Source organism: Scylla paramamosain, chromosome 14 (genome assembly GCF_035594125.1).
Source record: "Scylla paramamosain isolate STU-SP2022 chromosome 14, ASM3559412v1, whole genome shotgun sequence".
In the NCBI taxonomy this organism is placed as follows: domain Eukaryota; kingdom Metazoa; phylum Arthropoda; class Malacostraca; order Decapoda; family Portunidae; genus Scylla; species Scylla paramamosain.
In genome coordinates, this window is record NC_087164.1 from 22,064,923 (window position 1) to 22,082,422 (window position 17,500).

General features: G+C 43.6%; 2 protein-coding genes across 3 annotated transcripts in view; both read left to right on the forward strand.

The window, feature by feature from the left end:
• Positions 1-12,886, forward strand: part of LOC135107029 (LIM homeobox transcription factor 1-alpha-like) — a 58,484-nt gene extending 45,598 nt beyond the window's left edge. The window contains 4 exon segments of the mRNA XM_064016598.1: positions 1,972-2,158; positions 5,082-5,268; positions 6,585-7,270; positions 12,540-12,886. Coding sequence (XP_063872668.1) covers positions 1,972-2,158; positions 5,082-5,268; positions 6,585-6,729 — 519 coding nt within the window. The 3' untranslated portion in view covers positions 6,730-7,270; positions 12,540-12,886.
• A 3,584-nt stretch (positions 12,887-16,470) lies between these two features.
• LOC135107031 (uncharacterized) overlaps positions 16,471-17,500 on the forward strand; it is a 75,514-nt gene continuing 74,484 nt past the window's right edge. Inside the window, exon 1 of one of the 2 annotated variants that reach the window (XM_064016601.1) lies at positions 16,471-16,596. The gene's annotated coding sequence lies outside the window, so the exon portion shown is untranslated. The remainder of the gene's footprint in view (positions 16,597-17,500) is intronic. The other variant, XM_064016600.1, reaches the window with a different exon arrangement.

Below are 17,500 nucleotides of genomic sequence, written 5' to 3' on the forward strand. Positions count from 1 at the left end.
TTACTGAACTGAACTGATTTAGCTTGCGGCGATGAACGAGAGGAAGAGAGGGAGAGGAAAAAGAGAGAGAGAGAGAGAGAGAGAGAGAGAGAGAGAGAGAGAGAGAGAGAGAGAGAGAGAGCGGGAGGGAGGAAGAGCCTGGTGAACCCTTAGGTCAATGGCGCCGCCAGACCCCACGTAGGCGAGCACCGGCATATTTGGATAACATTTAGCCAGATAAAGAGACCAACTGGGCATGAGGGCGACCCACAGAGGAACCGGAACTGGGATAAGCACACGAGGCGGCGGGTACTCAAGAGGCGCGCCCCGAGGGAGAGAGGACACGGCGAGGAGAGACGAGACCAAAGGAGATGGGAGAGGAGAGAGAGGCGAGGCGAGGAGGTGAAGTGAAGAGGAGCGCAGCGTAAGGAGGGGGACATAAATAGATTGATAGGTGCACTAGTGTGTGTATATGTCTCTCTCTCTCTCTCTCTCTCTCTCTCTCTCTCTCTCTCTCTCTCTTACTCGCTGCACGAAAAAAAAAATTTCGTTCAGCTTAATCTTCTCATCTAAATAAACTGTTCACTTGTGTCACTTTTCCCCAACCAAGTTTCTCCCACACACCACCCTGCCATTTATTATTATTATATATTTTTTTTATTTTTATTTTTTTTTTTATCTTGCGTTAATCTCTTTCTTTGTATATGTTGGTTTCGTTTTCCGCTGGAGATCAAGGCCGGCCACTTAGTTAATCTGAGTCTTCATCTTTAATTATCAGTTAAGCGTTTAAGTTTGTAAAATTTTTTGCTCAGATGATAACTAGAAAATTATTACTATTTTTTTTTCTCTCGCTGAATCTTGATAATCTATCCCCGTCTTCTTGTGTTATTCAGAACTTTAGTGTATTAATCTCTCAGTGCTTAATGAAAACTAGAAAATTTTGACTATTTTCATTCTCTCTCTCTCTCTCTCTCTCTCTCTCTCTCTCTCTCTCTCTCTCTCTCTCTCTCTCGTGTTGTCCAGGGCATAATTATATCTGTTCTTTGAGGAAGTCTAAATTTTGGTGCCTCTTAGACATTATTATCTTTGTGAGTGGCTCGTAGTTTTCTTTCCCACACGTAAACAAAGACTGGCGGAATATGAAATTTGCTTAAGCTTCATGTTCAGGCAAAGGGGTGAAGAGCCCAGTGTTTTTACGATGTTACATTATTAAGTAAAGGAATTCTATCCCATACCCACAACTATCATCATCATTATTATCACTTTCCTTCTCCTCCTCCTCGTCGTTGTCATCATCATCATCGTCGTTATCATCATCATCACCATTATCACCAGCAAAGCAAAGCAAAGGAAACCAAAGGCCTCTCTCATATTCACCACTCAACTCTGTCGGATGCCCATCTATTACAGACCACACCTCTAATCTTGACCCCTATTAACCTTCTATCTGTTTATCTTTCTCTTTAACCTCAGACTCTTTGATAAATTCTACGTTATTTAATCTATTTTGGGGTTCTTTTAATTCCTGCGACTTTATTATTTGTCTATGAGTATATAGGCATTTTTGTCGTCTAGTTAGCAAGTTTGGTTAAGTGTATATGTGTTCGTAAATTGATGATAGTTTAGCTCTTCATCATTTGTTAAGCTACCATGGGGTGTTACTGTCTTATCCTTTCATTGTATTGTTCTAGAGTACCAGGTAATAATAAACTTTTGACTATAGAGTTTTTTACATTATAATATTTATGTGTACCGCTACCACCACCACGACCACCACCACCACCACCACCACCATCACTAGAACTAGTACTACTACTACTACTACTACTACTACTACTACTACTACTACTACTACTACTATACTTAAAAGAAAACATCGAACACACACACACACACACACACACACACACACACACACACACACACACACACATACACACAAAGTAACTTCCTAACTAACACTTCACCTTGACCTTCCTTCATCCCCCACAGGTACGGGAGCAGCTGGCCAAGGAGACAGGACTGAGCGTTCGAGTGGTGCAGGTTTGGTTCCAGAATCAGAGAGCCAAAATGAAGAAGCTGCAGCGGAGAGCCAAGCAGACAGAGCACAACAACAACAACGACAAGGACGACAAGGATGACAAGGGTGACGTCGCCAAGAAGGAAGGAGGCGGAGAGGGTAAGAGAAGAGAGATAAGCCCTTGTTCAAAAACGCTTTGTTCTCTCATCATGACTATTTTTAAAGGCCACAGAAATTGTTAGCAGGGTTCTCAAGTGTGTTTACCTTGTTAATAATGTAGAAATCTTATTAATCTGTCACTAGAACCATAAAAACACGTTCAAAAACCCGTGTAACTACAATTACAGCCTTTTGAAAGTAGTGGAGGTGTAGCACAGAGGCGTTTCAGAATATGGTCGAGAAACAGACTAAGAAAACGTGTCTGAAGAAATGAAATATGTGAGAGGGACAGACATAAGAGACGAGAGAGACAGGGAGATAACGTGTATGGAAAAGAACTAAAATGTGTGAGAGAGACGGTCAGAGGCTAAGACACGAGAGAAAGGGAAATAATGCGTCTGAAGAAAAAGTGTGTGAGAGGGAGCAGAGAAGAGCGAAAGGAAAGAAAAATTAGAGGAAAGTCAGACATGGAAAGGCACATAAAGAGGGAAGTCACGTAGGGAAGCATAAACAGAGGAGCAGATGCAGTAGGTAATAAAGAAATAAGGAAAAAAAGGAAAGGGATGTAAAAGAGGTAGGATGGCACGGAAAAATTAAGGAACAATGAGATAAGAAAAGAGAGGAAAGGAAGCACTGATTAAAAAAAGAAAAAGTTTTGTGAATGAAGTTTTGTGTATGTGTGTGTGTGTGTGTGTGTGTGTGTGTGTGTGTGTGTGTGTGTGTGTGTGTGTGTGTGTGCACGCGCGCTTTAGCCATAACATTTTTCGTGTTCACACACTCACTAACAATATAAACACACACACCCACCCACCCATACAAAGGTTAGTGACTACCCACACATAAAAAGGAAAAAAAAAAAAAAAAAACACACACACAGACACAGGGAAAATACGTAGAAATAACCAGAAATAAGCGAAAAATAAATGAGTAGATAAACAAAACACGGACGCAAGCAAACAACAGTATATAGTAGAAAGAAAAACTGAAACAAACCCAACGCTGCGAACAATGAGGGGTCTCTCTCTCTCTCTCTCTCTCTCTCTCTCTCTCTCTCTCTCTCTCTCTCTCTCTCTCTCTCTCTCTCTCTCTCTCTCTCTCTCTCACACACACACACACACACACACACACACACACACACACACACACACAGACGGTATAACAGAGAGTATAAACACTCGTGGAAACCTTTATTAAAACTGTAAAATATTGCTGCCGGACAAAAAATGGCTATAGGTTTTTAATTTTTGGAGGACGGCGTCACTGTTACACCTGAGTGCCTGTTTGTTTGTTTGCTTGTTTGTTTGTCCTTTTGTTTGTACTGTCCGTCTGTTATTTTTCTGCTTTTTCTCTTTTGTTTTCCCCCTGTTTTGTTAGTAGGTGACTGCGCGTATGTGTGTGTGTGTGTGTGTGTGTGTGTGTGTGTGTGGGTGGGTGGATAGGTGGGTGTGTGTTTGCTTTCATGTGTGTTTGATGGCTTCCATGACTCTCTCTGTGTGTGTGTGTGTGTGTGTGTGTGTGTGTGTGTGTGTGTGTGTGTGTGTGTGTGTGTGTGTGTGCATGAGCGGGTCCGTATTTGTTTTTCAGAGTAATTAATTTTCCAGATGTCCATGTTCGGTGTGTGTGTGTGTGTGTGTGTGTGTGTGTGTGTGTGTGTGTGCGTCCGTGTGTGTACATATAAGCGAGTCAGTGTTTCAAAAGCGCACAAAAAGGTCTATCTGATTTTCCTGTACCTTATCTTCTACTTCATTCTTTTATAATAGAATGAGTTTTGAATTCTATGCATCAGGTGTTAAGTCCTTCCTTGCTCCTGTAATTTTTAGCACCTGCTCCTTACCATCACCTAACCTAACGAGTAATATAAAGTAACCTTCCTAATTTTACTCTTCACTCTCTTACGAATACGATGGTTCATGAATTTTTTTTAATTTATTTATTTATTTTTTTTCACACTTCATAGTCTTATTTTGCTGGCCGATTTTCTTTTTTTTTTTTTTTTTTTCACATTTCGCAGTTTCACTTTGCTGTTCTGTTTCCTTTTTGTCGCGTCACACTTCGTACTCTAATTATTCTTATCTTGCTGCTTGGTTTCTCTCTGTCACACTTCATTCTTCTGTTGCACTTTCATTTTTTTTTCTTTTTTTCCACACTACACACTTGTATTGCACGGTCTCTTCTTCTTCTTTTTTTTTTTCACATATCACTTTAACACTTCTCTTTTTTTTTCACATTTCGCATTCTTACCTTCCTGCGTAGTGTCTTTTTTTCACTCCACACTTTCATTTTACTAACAAAACAGTGACGTCTCCTATAAACTTTACGCTCTTTCTCTGTCGCACGATGTCTCTGTCCAGTTTCTTTCAGTACTCAGCGTCACAATGCATCTCTCTCTCTCTCTCTCTCTCTCTCTCTCTCTCTCTCTCTCTCTCTCTCTCTCTCTCTCTGTCGCTCTTTCTTTTTCATTTCCTCCATTTTTCTTCCTTCGATATTTGGTGTCTCTTTTATACCTCTTTTACGTCTTTTTCCTCTCTTCCTCGACGTCTCTTTCGAACTTCTTCCTCCATTTTCTTTTTCCTCTCCTGCTCGCCTTCTTTTTCGAACCTTTCACGTCTTTTTTTCTTCCTCTTTCATTTTCTTTCTCGGTGTCTCCTTTTTTTTTTCACTTTTCTGCACGTGATCTTTTTTTCACCTTTTCACACGCCTTATTTCTTTCACCCGTTGCAAGGTAGACAGCCACTTGAAAAAAAAAAAAATCAACCACATCTTTCCACCCTTACGCTTCACAACGTCATTTCTTGCCAACTTCCTTCTAGCGACATATTTTTGAAACTCCCTGGCACTCTGAGACGCGTGATCCGAACCTGTCTCTTCCTTATGCTCCTACACATCGCTCTCTTAACATTCCTTTCTCCTCGTCCCCCTGCAGGCCAGTATGGTGGACTCACTCCCATTGATTCTCTGGACTCGCCCTACGCCACTACGCCCAAGAGTTCTGCCGTGCCATATTCCCCCGAAGGCGAAAGCTTCCCAGCTCACAGTGGTGACTCGTTCTGCGGTTCTGACATTAGCTTCGAGGAGGGGCGCATGGACCAGTTTGACGACCAAGGAGAGATGTAAGTTTCGCGTATTTGTTCGGTTGGTATAGTTGGGCAATTAGATCAATAGATATATAAATAGGTAAGTAGGTAGATTGATAGATAAAATAGAAAGATGGATGTTCATTGATGTTAAGATCATCTTTTGAGAGAGAGAGAGAGAGAGAGAGAGAGAGAGAGAGAGAGAGAGAGAGAGAGAGAGAGAGAGAGAGAGAGAGAGAGAGAGAGATCTGAATCAGTCAACTCACTTCTGACTCACTGCCTGTACGTATATACTTTCTACTGTTTCTTTTACTCTCTCTCTCTCTCTCTCTCTCTCTCTCTCTCTCTCTGGCGTGTTTTCTAAAACGCTTTGGCTTCTCATTAGGACTGTTTTCCTAACCCACACAAATGATTAGTTGGGTTCTCACGGGTGTTTTTCCTCCATAGATGGTGAAGAATCCTCGTTAAGCTATCACTAGAATCACAAAAACGTTCCTATAACTTATGTACACTAGAGCCAATTAAAAGTGCTCGAGATAAGGTGACGAAATATTAAAGAATGTGGTTGCGTCTGTCTGTCTGTTCGTCTCTCTCTCTCTCTCTCTCTCTCTCTCTCTCTCTCTCTCTCTCTCTCTCTCTCTCTCTCTCTCTCTCTCTCTATCTCTAAATCTCGACTTAGCTATGAAAATAATACATCATTCATTTTCTTCCTATAAATCTGTCAGAATGGAGAAAATAATTGAGCCAAGACAGTGCTATCATGGGATCATTAATTTGTTATTGCTGTTTTTTCTCCTCGTTCAGCTAACTAGTCTCCTCTAATCACTGAATCAATGGACTGTTGTTGGTGTTGTTTCTTGTTACCATTATCTTGCTCGCTCTCAATAATAACGTGCATTATGATAAAGCCAAGTGTGTTCCTTTGTAAAGCACATTGATCTCTTTTGTTGTGTGGCTGTGGCTTGACTCTCTTTTACCATTCATTTATTTATTTGATTTACTTGATCTATTTAACTTATTTTGTGTGTGAAAAGTGTGAGATGAAACACGAAGGGTCAAGAATGAAGATTTGTGATTTACATTATCTTATTATTTTCTATTGAATTTGTTGGACTGTAGGTAAAGGGTAATTTTTACGAGACAGCTGTGCATTTCAAGTGTTCTTCTATGGATTGCTTTGAGTGATGAGCGCACAGCACACTCACGAATAATGCAGAGGCGGTGTACAAGAGCAATGACTCAGGCAATACTCATAAACGCCACACATGTCCCGCCTACACAACGAGGGCGGCAGTACATGAAGATGCTGGTCTGAAAACAATTCTAACCTTGTCTCGATTTACTCCCGTCAGGTCGTCTGGAGGAGGCGCAGCGCCACCTTCCACCCAGGCGCCGCCCGACGTGCCGACGATGGTGGGCGTGACGGGCAGCATTTACCCTCAGATCAACCCGATTGACAAGCTCTACCTCATGCAGAACTCCTACTTTGACCACTGACGCCAGCCCCTCTCTCGCCCTCCCGACACCCTCAAGCTGGGAGGTGTTGTCGCCAGGCTGAAGGAGAGTGAGACGCGGGGGCTGACATCCCAGCTACCAGAGGGCGCCAATCCTGGGGTGGGGGGCTGCCTGGCCAGAGGGGTCGGGGCCATGCCTGTGGCGGGCTCCTTGCCGAGATTAGGCGGCCTCCCCGTGGTGGGTCGCCTCCCGACGTGGGAATTCCCTTACTAACTTTTTGAGACGGAGAAAACACGACCGGCGGTGGGGCGGGGCCGGGCTGCTGGCGGTTGACCCACGCCCACCGCCGCCCCGGCCCACCCCTCTTCAGAATTGATGTGCATGAGGGGTGGGGGAGAACAAACGACGTCGGAAAAGTGAGGGTCTGCTCAGTGCCTGCCGCCGCCTCGCCCCCCGCAGCTCGGCAACTCGAGGCCAGCATCAACGCCCAACGCGGCAGCACCTCCACGCCCTCCGCGGGCACCACTCAGCCTGCAGAAGCGCTTCAAGGTCGCCTCGGCACGCGATTCGTCGGCCTGTCCTGGTTAGTGTCTTGAGCAAATTCAAGTTTCAACTTTTCGTGTTTTTTTCTCGACCTACAGGGTCTCTCTCTCTCTCTCTCTCTCTCTCTCTCTCTCTCTCTCTCTCTCTCTCTCTCTCTCTCTCTCTCTCTCTCTCTGTGACAGAAAGGAACATTCCCTCACGCGCTGTTCCTCTTACTTTTCCTCCTCCCTCCTGCTCTTTTTCATCCTCGCCACGCGTTCTTCTTTTCCAATATATAGAGGGTTTCACTTTTGGTTAATTCTTTTTCCTCTACACTGTGTCTTCTTTCCGTTTCTTTCCGTTCGTTTCTCCGCTCTGTTTATGGATCTCCAGTTTGTTTTCCGACTTACCCTAGCTCTCTTTTCCCCTCCGGCTCCTTGCACACACACACACACACACACACACACACACACACACACACACACACACACACACACCTTCTGCTCTTCCTCCTCCTCTTACTCTTCCTCCTCCAACCATGTTGACACGCCCCGTCCGCCATTTTGTGCGCAGAGAGGCGGAAACTTTGCAGGAGTGACTAGAAGAAGAAAAGGAAGAGAGGAGGAAGGAGAGGTGAAGCAAAATGAGGAAAAAGAAAGAGGGTAGTTTTCCAGGCACGGCCGTGGACGTCGCTTAAACTGAATTTTATGCAAAGGCTTGCCGTGGTCTTGTTTATATATATATATATATATATATATATATATATATATATATATATATATATATATATATATATATATATATATATATATATATATATATATAGAGAGAGAGAGAGAGAGAGAGAGAGAGAGAGAGAGAGAGAGAGAGAGAGAGAGAGAGAGAGAGAGAGAGAGAGAGAGAGAGAGAGAGAAAAACGTTCACTTTTCAGAAATAGAAGATTAACTCAAATCATATCTTTCGAAGACAAGCGTTCCTCTCTCTCTCTCTCTCTCTCTCTCTCTCTCTGACTGGCAGAAGAATGCGCATCACTCACGGTTAATATTCATCAATCGACCTTTGCTGTATTGCTAATTTTTCTTCACTCGACGGAATTTGAACCACAAACACCATTCCTCCGTACAATCGTATTTGCTGTGCTTTATATTAATCACAGGGACTGCCACGTGTAGGCCTGGCGGCTTTTTGTAGCTTCCCTTATGTTTACTTTCTTTATTCTTATGTATTTCGCGTGCTTTGCCTCATTCGCAATAACACGTGCCATAATAATAATAATAATAATAATAATAATAATAATAACAACAATAATTTATGTTACAAGAAGATACTTACAAAGACATATATAGAAAGATAAAGACATATTCGTTGATAAATATGAGGGCAGAGAGATAATGGTAGAAAACCGAGTACAGAGAGAGAGAGAGAGAGAGAGAGAGAGAGAGAGAGAGAGAGAGAGAGAGAGAGAGAGAGAGGCAGAGGAGAATCTTGAGGAGGCAGCAAGTATCGATCTTCCAGTGCCGTGGAGAGAGACGGAGGGAGGGCGGCGCCTCCTCCTCCTCCTCCTCCTCCTCCTCCTCCTCCTCCTTCTTCTCCGTTTCCTTCTCCACCTCCAGCAGCCGGGCACTCCCACTACTCTCCCTCCTCCTTCTCCTCCTCTTCCTCTTCCTCCTCCTCCTCCTTCTCCTATTCCTCCTCCTCCTCCTCCTCCTCCTCCTCCTCCTCCTCCTCCTCCTCCCTCTCCCTTCGTTCCATCCTTTCTTCCTCTCTCTGCAGCTCCTTTGTAGTGTCCCCGTCTTCTGTCTTCCATTTTGTATCTCTCTCTCTCTCTCTCTCTCTCTCTCTCTCTCTCTCTCTCTCTCTCTCTCTCTCTCTCTCTCTCTCTCTCTCTCTCTCTCTCTTCCTTTCTTCTACTCACTTTCGTTTCTAATTGATTTTCTTTCCCTGTTCCCTTGCTCTTGTCTGTTCTACCTCTCTCCTTCTCTCTTCTCTCTTCCCTCCCTCCCTCTTCTCCCTCCTCTCCCTTACCTTCCTTCTGCGCTCCCTCCCCCACGCGTCCCTCCCTCCTTGTCTTTGCCACCTTAATCGCTCAAGTTTGGGTTCTCACACCCTCTAAGGACTCTTGGATTATCATTTAGCTTCCAAAGTCACATGGTCGCCGCGATCATGTCATTCTGAGTGTTGTGGCCTCCCTGATCGCCCGACACCTCACAATCAGCGTAACACGAGGGAACACAATGGAAGAACAAGCACTAGTGAATTCATTGGTCCTTACACCTCACAACCAGCGTAATACGAGGGAACACAATGGAAGAACAAGCACTAGTGAATTCATTGGTCCTTACACCTCACAACCAGCGTAACACGAGGGAACACAATGGAAGAACAAGCACTAGTGAATTCATTGGTCCTTACATCTCACAACCAGCGTAACACGAGGAAACACATTGGAAGAACAAGCACTAGTGAATTCATTGGTCCTTACACTCACAACCAGCGTAACACGAGGGAACACAATGGAAGAACAAGCACTAGTGAATTCATTGGTCCTTACACTCACAACCAGCGTAACACAAGGGAACACATTGGAAGAACAAGTCATTGAAGTTTTTTTTTTTCCAATTACGAGGCTTTTTAAGTGGTAATGTGTGATGTGATATGTGAAGTGCAGGGTTCGATTGTAAAGACGATGGCTCCTCCACCTCGACAAAGCCACATTCATTTGCCTTAGGTTTTTTTTTTCTTTCTTTTCTTAGTTTGCGTTTAAAAGTGCCTGTTTAGTTTGTGTCGCGCTCGAGTGTACGGGTCGTATTTTTTTTTCCTTTTTATTCCAGTTTGGTAATTTAGAACTTTTTTTGCACAACAATATGACGTTTTCCGAATTTCATTTATTAGCCCGTTCACTTATTTTTCGTATTTATCTATTTGTTTATTTGTTTATTTATCTATTTTCTGTCTATTTATGTGTCTGTTTTCCATTCTGTTGTCATCAGACTTCATTACGCTCAATGTGACGTGAACGAAGTAGTATTTTCATCAATTCATCTAGTACTGTTTGATTTATGTATTTATTTATTTATTTATCTATTTATTCATTTATTTGTTATGCTTGTGAAAATACTAATTATATGGAAAAAATGGATTTGTCGTTAGCAAGGAACATATCTCTAAGGAACAGTGATGCAGTTTGGACATATGTTGTCTATAATTTTCAAGCTGACAACTGATGCTGGGAATCTGTTGCAGTGGCCAGTGCCTCTAAGTGGCTCCAATACTGAAAGATGCTTTACTTTCATGTCTGCTGCATCTTCATCATTTCAATATCAAGTCGCTCTCTTTCGTTATTGTCGCGTGATTTATCAAATATAGTCCCTTGGAATTTATTTGATCGAATCCATTTAGTATTTTATAAACCTAACTCTTTCAAAGCGATAGGCAGCGATTCACAGTACTAAAAAAAAAAAAAAAAAAAAGAATGCATGCCATCTTTGTAAGCATCTACAAGAATGAAAGAGATTAAAAATAATAGAATTTGCAATTTTTATATTTTAAAGGAGGAAGTATCTCAGAGTGGTTAGTGACTTAGGAAAGATTCTTCTTTTATAGATAAAGAACATTTGAAATCACTTAAATCTTTCCTCTTATAAATAGATCACACAACTTCGGGATGTTTTTTTTTTTTTTTTGTTGTTGTTGTTACTTGTCTCTGGATTCTTTTCAGTAATATTTTATACCGTAATGTGATTTTGGTGACCGGAATCGTACCGCGTATTCCGATGAGCCCTTACGAATGCTGTGTCTCATAGTCTTTTTATTGTTCCTGCCGATTTGCGATCAGTATACGAATATCTCTTAAAAAAAATCATCCTAACATCAAATTAGTTTTCATCATATTTCTTTTTTAGTACCACAATCGCTCATAGAGAGAGAGAGAGAGAGAGAGAGAGAGAGAGAGAGAGAGAGAGAGAGAGAGAGAGAGAGAGAGAGAGAGAGAGAGAGAGAAAGAGAGAGAGAGAGAAACAGTATTATGACAAAAATTAAACGGTGACTGGAAAGTGGAGGCAGAGAAAATGGAGGAGGGAGAAGAGGAAAAGGCGAATGAGACCTGAAGAGAAGGAGGAGGAGGAATAAGAGGAGGAGGAGGAAGAGGAGGAAGAGGAGGAAGAGGAGGAGGAGGAGGAGGAGGAGGAACTAAAGGTGAGGAGGGTCTTGAATACTGAAAAGGCAAAGACTCGTGTGTTACGATTCCCTGATCCATCCTTGCTACTCCAGACTGGGCAGCTTTTTTATCCTCTCTCTCTCTCTCTCTCTCTCTCTCTCTCTCTCTCTCTCTCTCTCTCTCTCTCTCTCTCTCTCTCCTTGGTGGTATCGTGTTTCGCTCCTGTCTTTCTCCGTTTTCTGATCATCTTTCTACTTTTTTTTTTCTCTTTTTTCTTCGTCCCAGTAAGAAGGAAGTGAGTTACCCAAGCCCGCCTTCCGTGCATCGCTACCTCACCTTTACTATTTTCCGCGACATTTCTCTCTCTCTCTCTCTCTCTCTCTCTCTCTCTCTCTCTCTCTCTCTCTCTCTCTCTCTCTTCAAGCGGCGCATCTTCCATCCCTCCTTACCCCCTCCAGCATCTCCACTTCTCCGCCCCCCACTGTCCCTCTCCATCCCCGCCTCAGACGCCCCCCTACCCCCATTTGGCCAAGTAAACAGCGCGTTCTGCTTCCCTCTGGTGGTGGGGGAAGAAAGTGGCACACCCCGACAGTCTCCTCCTCCTCCTCCTCCTCCTTCTCATCCTCCTTCCTCCTCTTCCTCTTCCTCTTCCTCTTCCTTCCTCTCCTCCTCTTTCTCCTCCTCCTCCTCCTTCCTTTCTTCCTCAGCTCACTCTTCAGATGGACTCACGCTCAAGATGCTTCCTCGCTTCCTTGCTCCCCCTTTCTTCTTTCTCCTCTCTCTTCTCCTCTCGTCTTTCATTCTCTCATCGCAATCGCTGCTTCTCATGTTTCTTGCCGTCTACTCTTACGTGACTCATTTTACTGTGTTCTTTTATGCTTGGTAGTTTTAGTTTATAGTTACATTAGTAATTGAGTTGATATGCGAAAAACGTTTACCTGTCTTAGTTATCTACCTATTAATTTCTCTCTCTCTCTCTTGCCACAGAGAGAGAGAGAGGAGAGAGAGAGAGAGAGAAGAGAGAGGATGAGAGAGAGAGAGAGAGAGAGAGAGAGAGAGAGAGAGAGAGAGACGCACATACAAAAAATACACAGACACACACACACACACACACCACACACACACGTCTAATAATTTACATTTATTATGTTACTCATCAATTTATCTTGGTCAGGGCTGCAGCAGCTGCGGGGTGGCGTGTCGGGGCGGGGCCTGTCCCTCGCTGGGCGGCGCCGTGTCCCTGAAGGCTTGCTGTCACGGGGCGTCTTTCTTCCTGCCGGTCCATGAACCATCCTGTGATGACCAGGCGCTGAGAGGAAGCCAGCTGATGACGTGCGCTCGCGTGTATGTGTTGCCTGCTCGCGCGTGGACAACCCAAGTGAAGTGACTCTGTTACTGAAAGAAAAGACTATCTGAAATTAAGTACTCCTGAGCCGGTGAGAGTGCCCTGGCCCGCGCCCCGACGCTTGTATGTACAAATGTGGCGATGGAAACAAAACATTTTACTCTGTTCACTTTTAATGTATATAAGTGTGACGTCAAAGTCATGTGACTATGTGCAAGTGCTGTGGTGCAGTGGGTGCGTGGCGGCGGCGGCGGCGGCGGCGGAGACTTGCCTGGACGCTGCGTGGTAGTGGTGGTGGTTGTGGTGGTAGTGGTGGTGCCTCGCCCCTCCACACACACATACACACACACACACTACACACACACAAACACACTTACACACACACACACACACCACACACACACACACACACACACACACACACACACACACACATGCACATGCACACATGTAATCCGGCTCGCTCACAGCACCTGCTGGACATCAAAAGAAAGAAAAAAAAAAGTAAATCAAGAATGAACCAAAATGTTCCATAGTCAACTATGAGCTTTGAAAACTACAAATGTATGTTTCACCGTAGGATGTATGTTAGGCGTCCCCGCAGCGGGCGAGGGTGGGAGGTACTCGGCTCGCCTCCCAATACGGCCCCGCTCGACGTGTAAAATACATACATATGTCTTCACAAGTTCATGATCATGTTATACCAAAGATTCTAGAATTTATAATCTCAAAACAACACCCCTGAATTCTTCCCATCCTCTCCGCTGACATTCACATCATCACTACGTTTATTCTCGACCACAAAATATGTTTGGTTGTTCTACATGTGATATTTGCTTTTATTTTCATCATTAATCATCTGTCTGATGCCCTTTGGCTTCTTGCTGGACACAAGAAGCACGTCTCAGCTGCCCATCCCATCCCTGAGCTCCTGTCACTTCCTATGCTCACTGGAGTCCATCGGAGGCTGCGTGGCGAGATGCGTCAGGGTTGCTGCTGGTGGTGAGGGTGGAGCAGGAATGACGACTGGATAGCTGTGGTGGTGGAAGGCTGTCGATAACGTGGTGGTCTGTTGTTGTTTTATATACGTCTGTGTATCTAAGTATGTCTGTCTTTTCTTTCTGTCCCTCTTCCTTCTCTTCATCAGTCCTCGTCTTTATTATTCTTTAGATTAGATAGTGTGACAGCTATAACTTATCGCAAACAGCTTCACAAGGACTGCTGTTTGTTCTTTCTTTGCGTTCATTTGTGTTCACCTCTCTCTCTCTCTCTCTCTCTCTCTCTCTCTCCTCCTCTCTCTTCTCTCTCCTCTCTCTCTCTCTCCTCTCTCTCTCTCTCTCTCTCTCCTCCACCCATTCCCTTTAAAACAAGTGCAGTATGAGTGACGCTTCATTATTTTCATGTAAAACTGCATATTCATGTTAATTTCCTTGATGATGGTTGAAGCCGAGTCACATACAAAGCTATATAATTACAACTTTTGAATATTATCGAAAAATTAGTGTCATTCTGTTATTTTTGGGGGTAACGATCGACTATCAAAAAGATAATTAGGAGTTCCGTGAATTTAGTATAACATCAATCATAGCAGAATTTAATGGAGCTATTTGACATTTATATCCTGTTCCCTAATAATCGTAATAATAATAATAATAATAATAATAAAAAGTGTGAGTTTTATACATCGCCTGAATCTCGTTGTCTTTATCTTATACGGCGAAGTGTTTTTGCCTGTGCTTCACTATTGTTTATGCTCCATTTACTCGTGCGTCACTCAATTCGTGTTTCACTTGTCCCGGTGTGTTACTGCTGACTCTCTCTCTCTCTCTCTCTCTCTCTCTTGTTTGATATAATTGTATAGATTTCTTCTTTCTTCCTTTTCGTTCTCGCACACTGTAGTACTTCCTCCTAAGTTACTGTCTTCTTGATCAACTAGGCTTCGTTTTCTGTGATTCCAAAAATGCACAACCTTTGTAATCTTCACATACGCTCGGTTTGCGCCAAGTTTCATTCTATGTTATTCTTTTTTTTTTTTTTAATTGATTTCCTAAAATGTACTCTTGTCACTTCTATTTCCGTTTTTTTTTTTTTTTTTTTTTTTCATGCAACCTTCGTTTTCTATTCTTTCTAAATACACTTGTCTATTCTCTAAAATACACTTGTCCCATTTTCCCTATGTTTCGTGTTCTGTACAAGTGTCCCGTGCAACAAGACCACCACCATCACCACTACCACCAAGGGCTGTACATCATCCACGCAGTGTTCACATCATTCCATTTCCTCACTATTCCCTCACCTTTCACGCTTTCATTCGGCTACATGTTGGATAAAAAAAAGATCACCTCTCACCTTCACCCTTGATGTTCATTGAGTCTGTTCTTACGTTTACATCATCCCATTTCGTCACGTTTCCCTCACCCTTCATGTTCTCAGGCGGCTACACGTTGGAAAAGTTACATCTCACCTTCAGCCTTGATGTTCAGTCTGTCCTTCAAAGTGTAGCCGCGGACAGCAAGCCGAGGGACGCACCACAGCGGTCATCCTCCTCCAGGCAGCATGTCGAGGCCCGGGGGAGAGGCGCTGTGCTACGGGGTGTCCTGCTGAGGCTGCTGAGGCGCGTCATTATGGACTAAGAAAGGGCTGCAGGTCCTTACTGTGTCACAAGGTGTAAATAATGCTATATGTCTTGAGTGCCAGCCTTTCCTTACCCTTTGGTGTGTGTGTGTGTGTGTGGATGACAGAAAATACGAAGCAGTTTATTTATTTATTTATCTTCAACGGTAGCAGATTATTTTTCCAATGGTAACCTTTTTTTTTTTTTTGTACTTTCTAGTGTGTGAATGTGTGGATGATAGGAGGCACGATACACTTTATTTGTTTATTTACTTCTAATAATAACAGATTATTTTCCTATGGTATACTTTTCTCCCGTGTGTGATTTAGCGGGGCCAAGGTAACAGCCGGCCTGGGTCACCCGCAGAGCCTTAGATAAGATAGATAATCGAGGAGGCTTAGGGAGGGAGGGAGTAGAGGGGATCAGCGGGATTACAAATAATCTGTACTTGCCATAGGTAGGAACACCCTGATATGTCCTCTCTCTCTCTCTCTCTCTCTCTCTCTCTTGTTCATAAATTTGGTCATTTAATTCTTTTTTTTTTTTCCGCTGTCCTGCATTTACTTCCAATATCTGTCAGCGTCTCATCAAAGTCTCCCGCGCGCATGTCTCGCCTCACTCGCCTCCTAATGCTGCACTCCAATATTCCTGTCCTGTAACAGATTAATTTCTTTCCACCACCCACTCGCGCTCTCCTTCCTGCGCTGGTGACGGCGGCTTCCTCCTCAAAGTTCTGTTTTCTTTGGCGTCGGAGTGGGTCTCTCTCTCTCTCTCTCTCTCTCTCTCTCCTGAACAGTGACGTCACATCCTTCACTAATCCACCGCTGTGTAAAACTACTAGAATGAGTATCGACTGTCTTTTCAAGGTCGAGTGGTTACTGTGGCATGACTGGTATCTTAAAACGTTGGATTATATAATTTTACTGTCCCGTTAGACTAGAATTTTCGTCAGGTGTTTACTGGTAACTGTTGGTAGACCTGTTGACGACTATTAGATTCCATAAGCACTCTCATAAAACCTAGAGTGATATTTCCGCACGTATTTCATTTAATCAGTTCATGAGGAATCAAATGTGAAAAAAAAGGCAAGTAAAGTCGAGGATCCTTCAGTGCTATTTTCTATAGCTTGATGCACGAGCAAGATGTTGGTAACAGTGGCGGTAGACAAGGTAGTTCCTCCGTGCGGCTGTGTTAGTGTGCACTCATCTGTGTATCTACGTCTTCTCGATCTGGTGTGGATTTCGTGTGTTCTTCAGGCTATGGACGTGAAGAGTAAGTACCATTGATTATATAGAGTTCAGAATCAGGGGGTTAGGGTTGTGGAGTACGTGAGTAAAGAGGAAAAAACCATAGGGTTGGAGTTTACTAGCGGAGAGGCTTGCAGCACCCCACAAGGAGCAGCGGGGGAGGGGGTAGGATCGGCAGCCGACGTGCTAGTTATCAGGTGCTCAAGTTACGCAGAAACATGACATCTGATGCCCGTGAATAATTCTTATGCAGAGATAATGCCCGCAGAGGAACAAAATATGTGCATTAGTGTTAACTGACAAAATAGCACCATAAACTTTAACTGTTGTTACTGTGTGATTGTAACAACAGTTTATCTTGAATTACCACATCACTCTCGAGGCGGCGGCTTTGTTGTCACTCTTTATCTTCACGCTTTCGTAAGTGTGTAGATTGTCATGACGTCAACGAGAACCAAGCTGAACGGAAAGCTAACTTTTAACAAGCGTGTGGGTGGTTCATGCTAATCCTCCCTCACACACACACACACACCACTTGATAACCCGCCATACAGATTACTCGCTATCGAACTCTTGTCGTCCACGTAACCTAACGAAACTGGGAAAAAGGTTGTGGGCTGAGGGTGTGTGTGTGTGTGTGTGTGTGCTGAGGCTGTGTTGAGGGTGTGCTGACTTCTGTGGACGTGACAGGCGGTATGACTGGTGTGCTTCTGTTTGAGGCACGGACATGGTGGTAGTGCAGTCCCGTGTGGTCTCTGGGTGTGGTTCTTTGGATGAGTCTTGTACTTTCAGACGAATAAAAACAAAGTAATATGGTACTTTCCACCAGTGACAGTGACCATAGTCAAATGAAAACTCTTCCCATGTCTTTTGATGCGCCAGGAATTAAAGTCACATTGAAAAGTGTAGTCTCATTTTTCTTTTTCTTT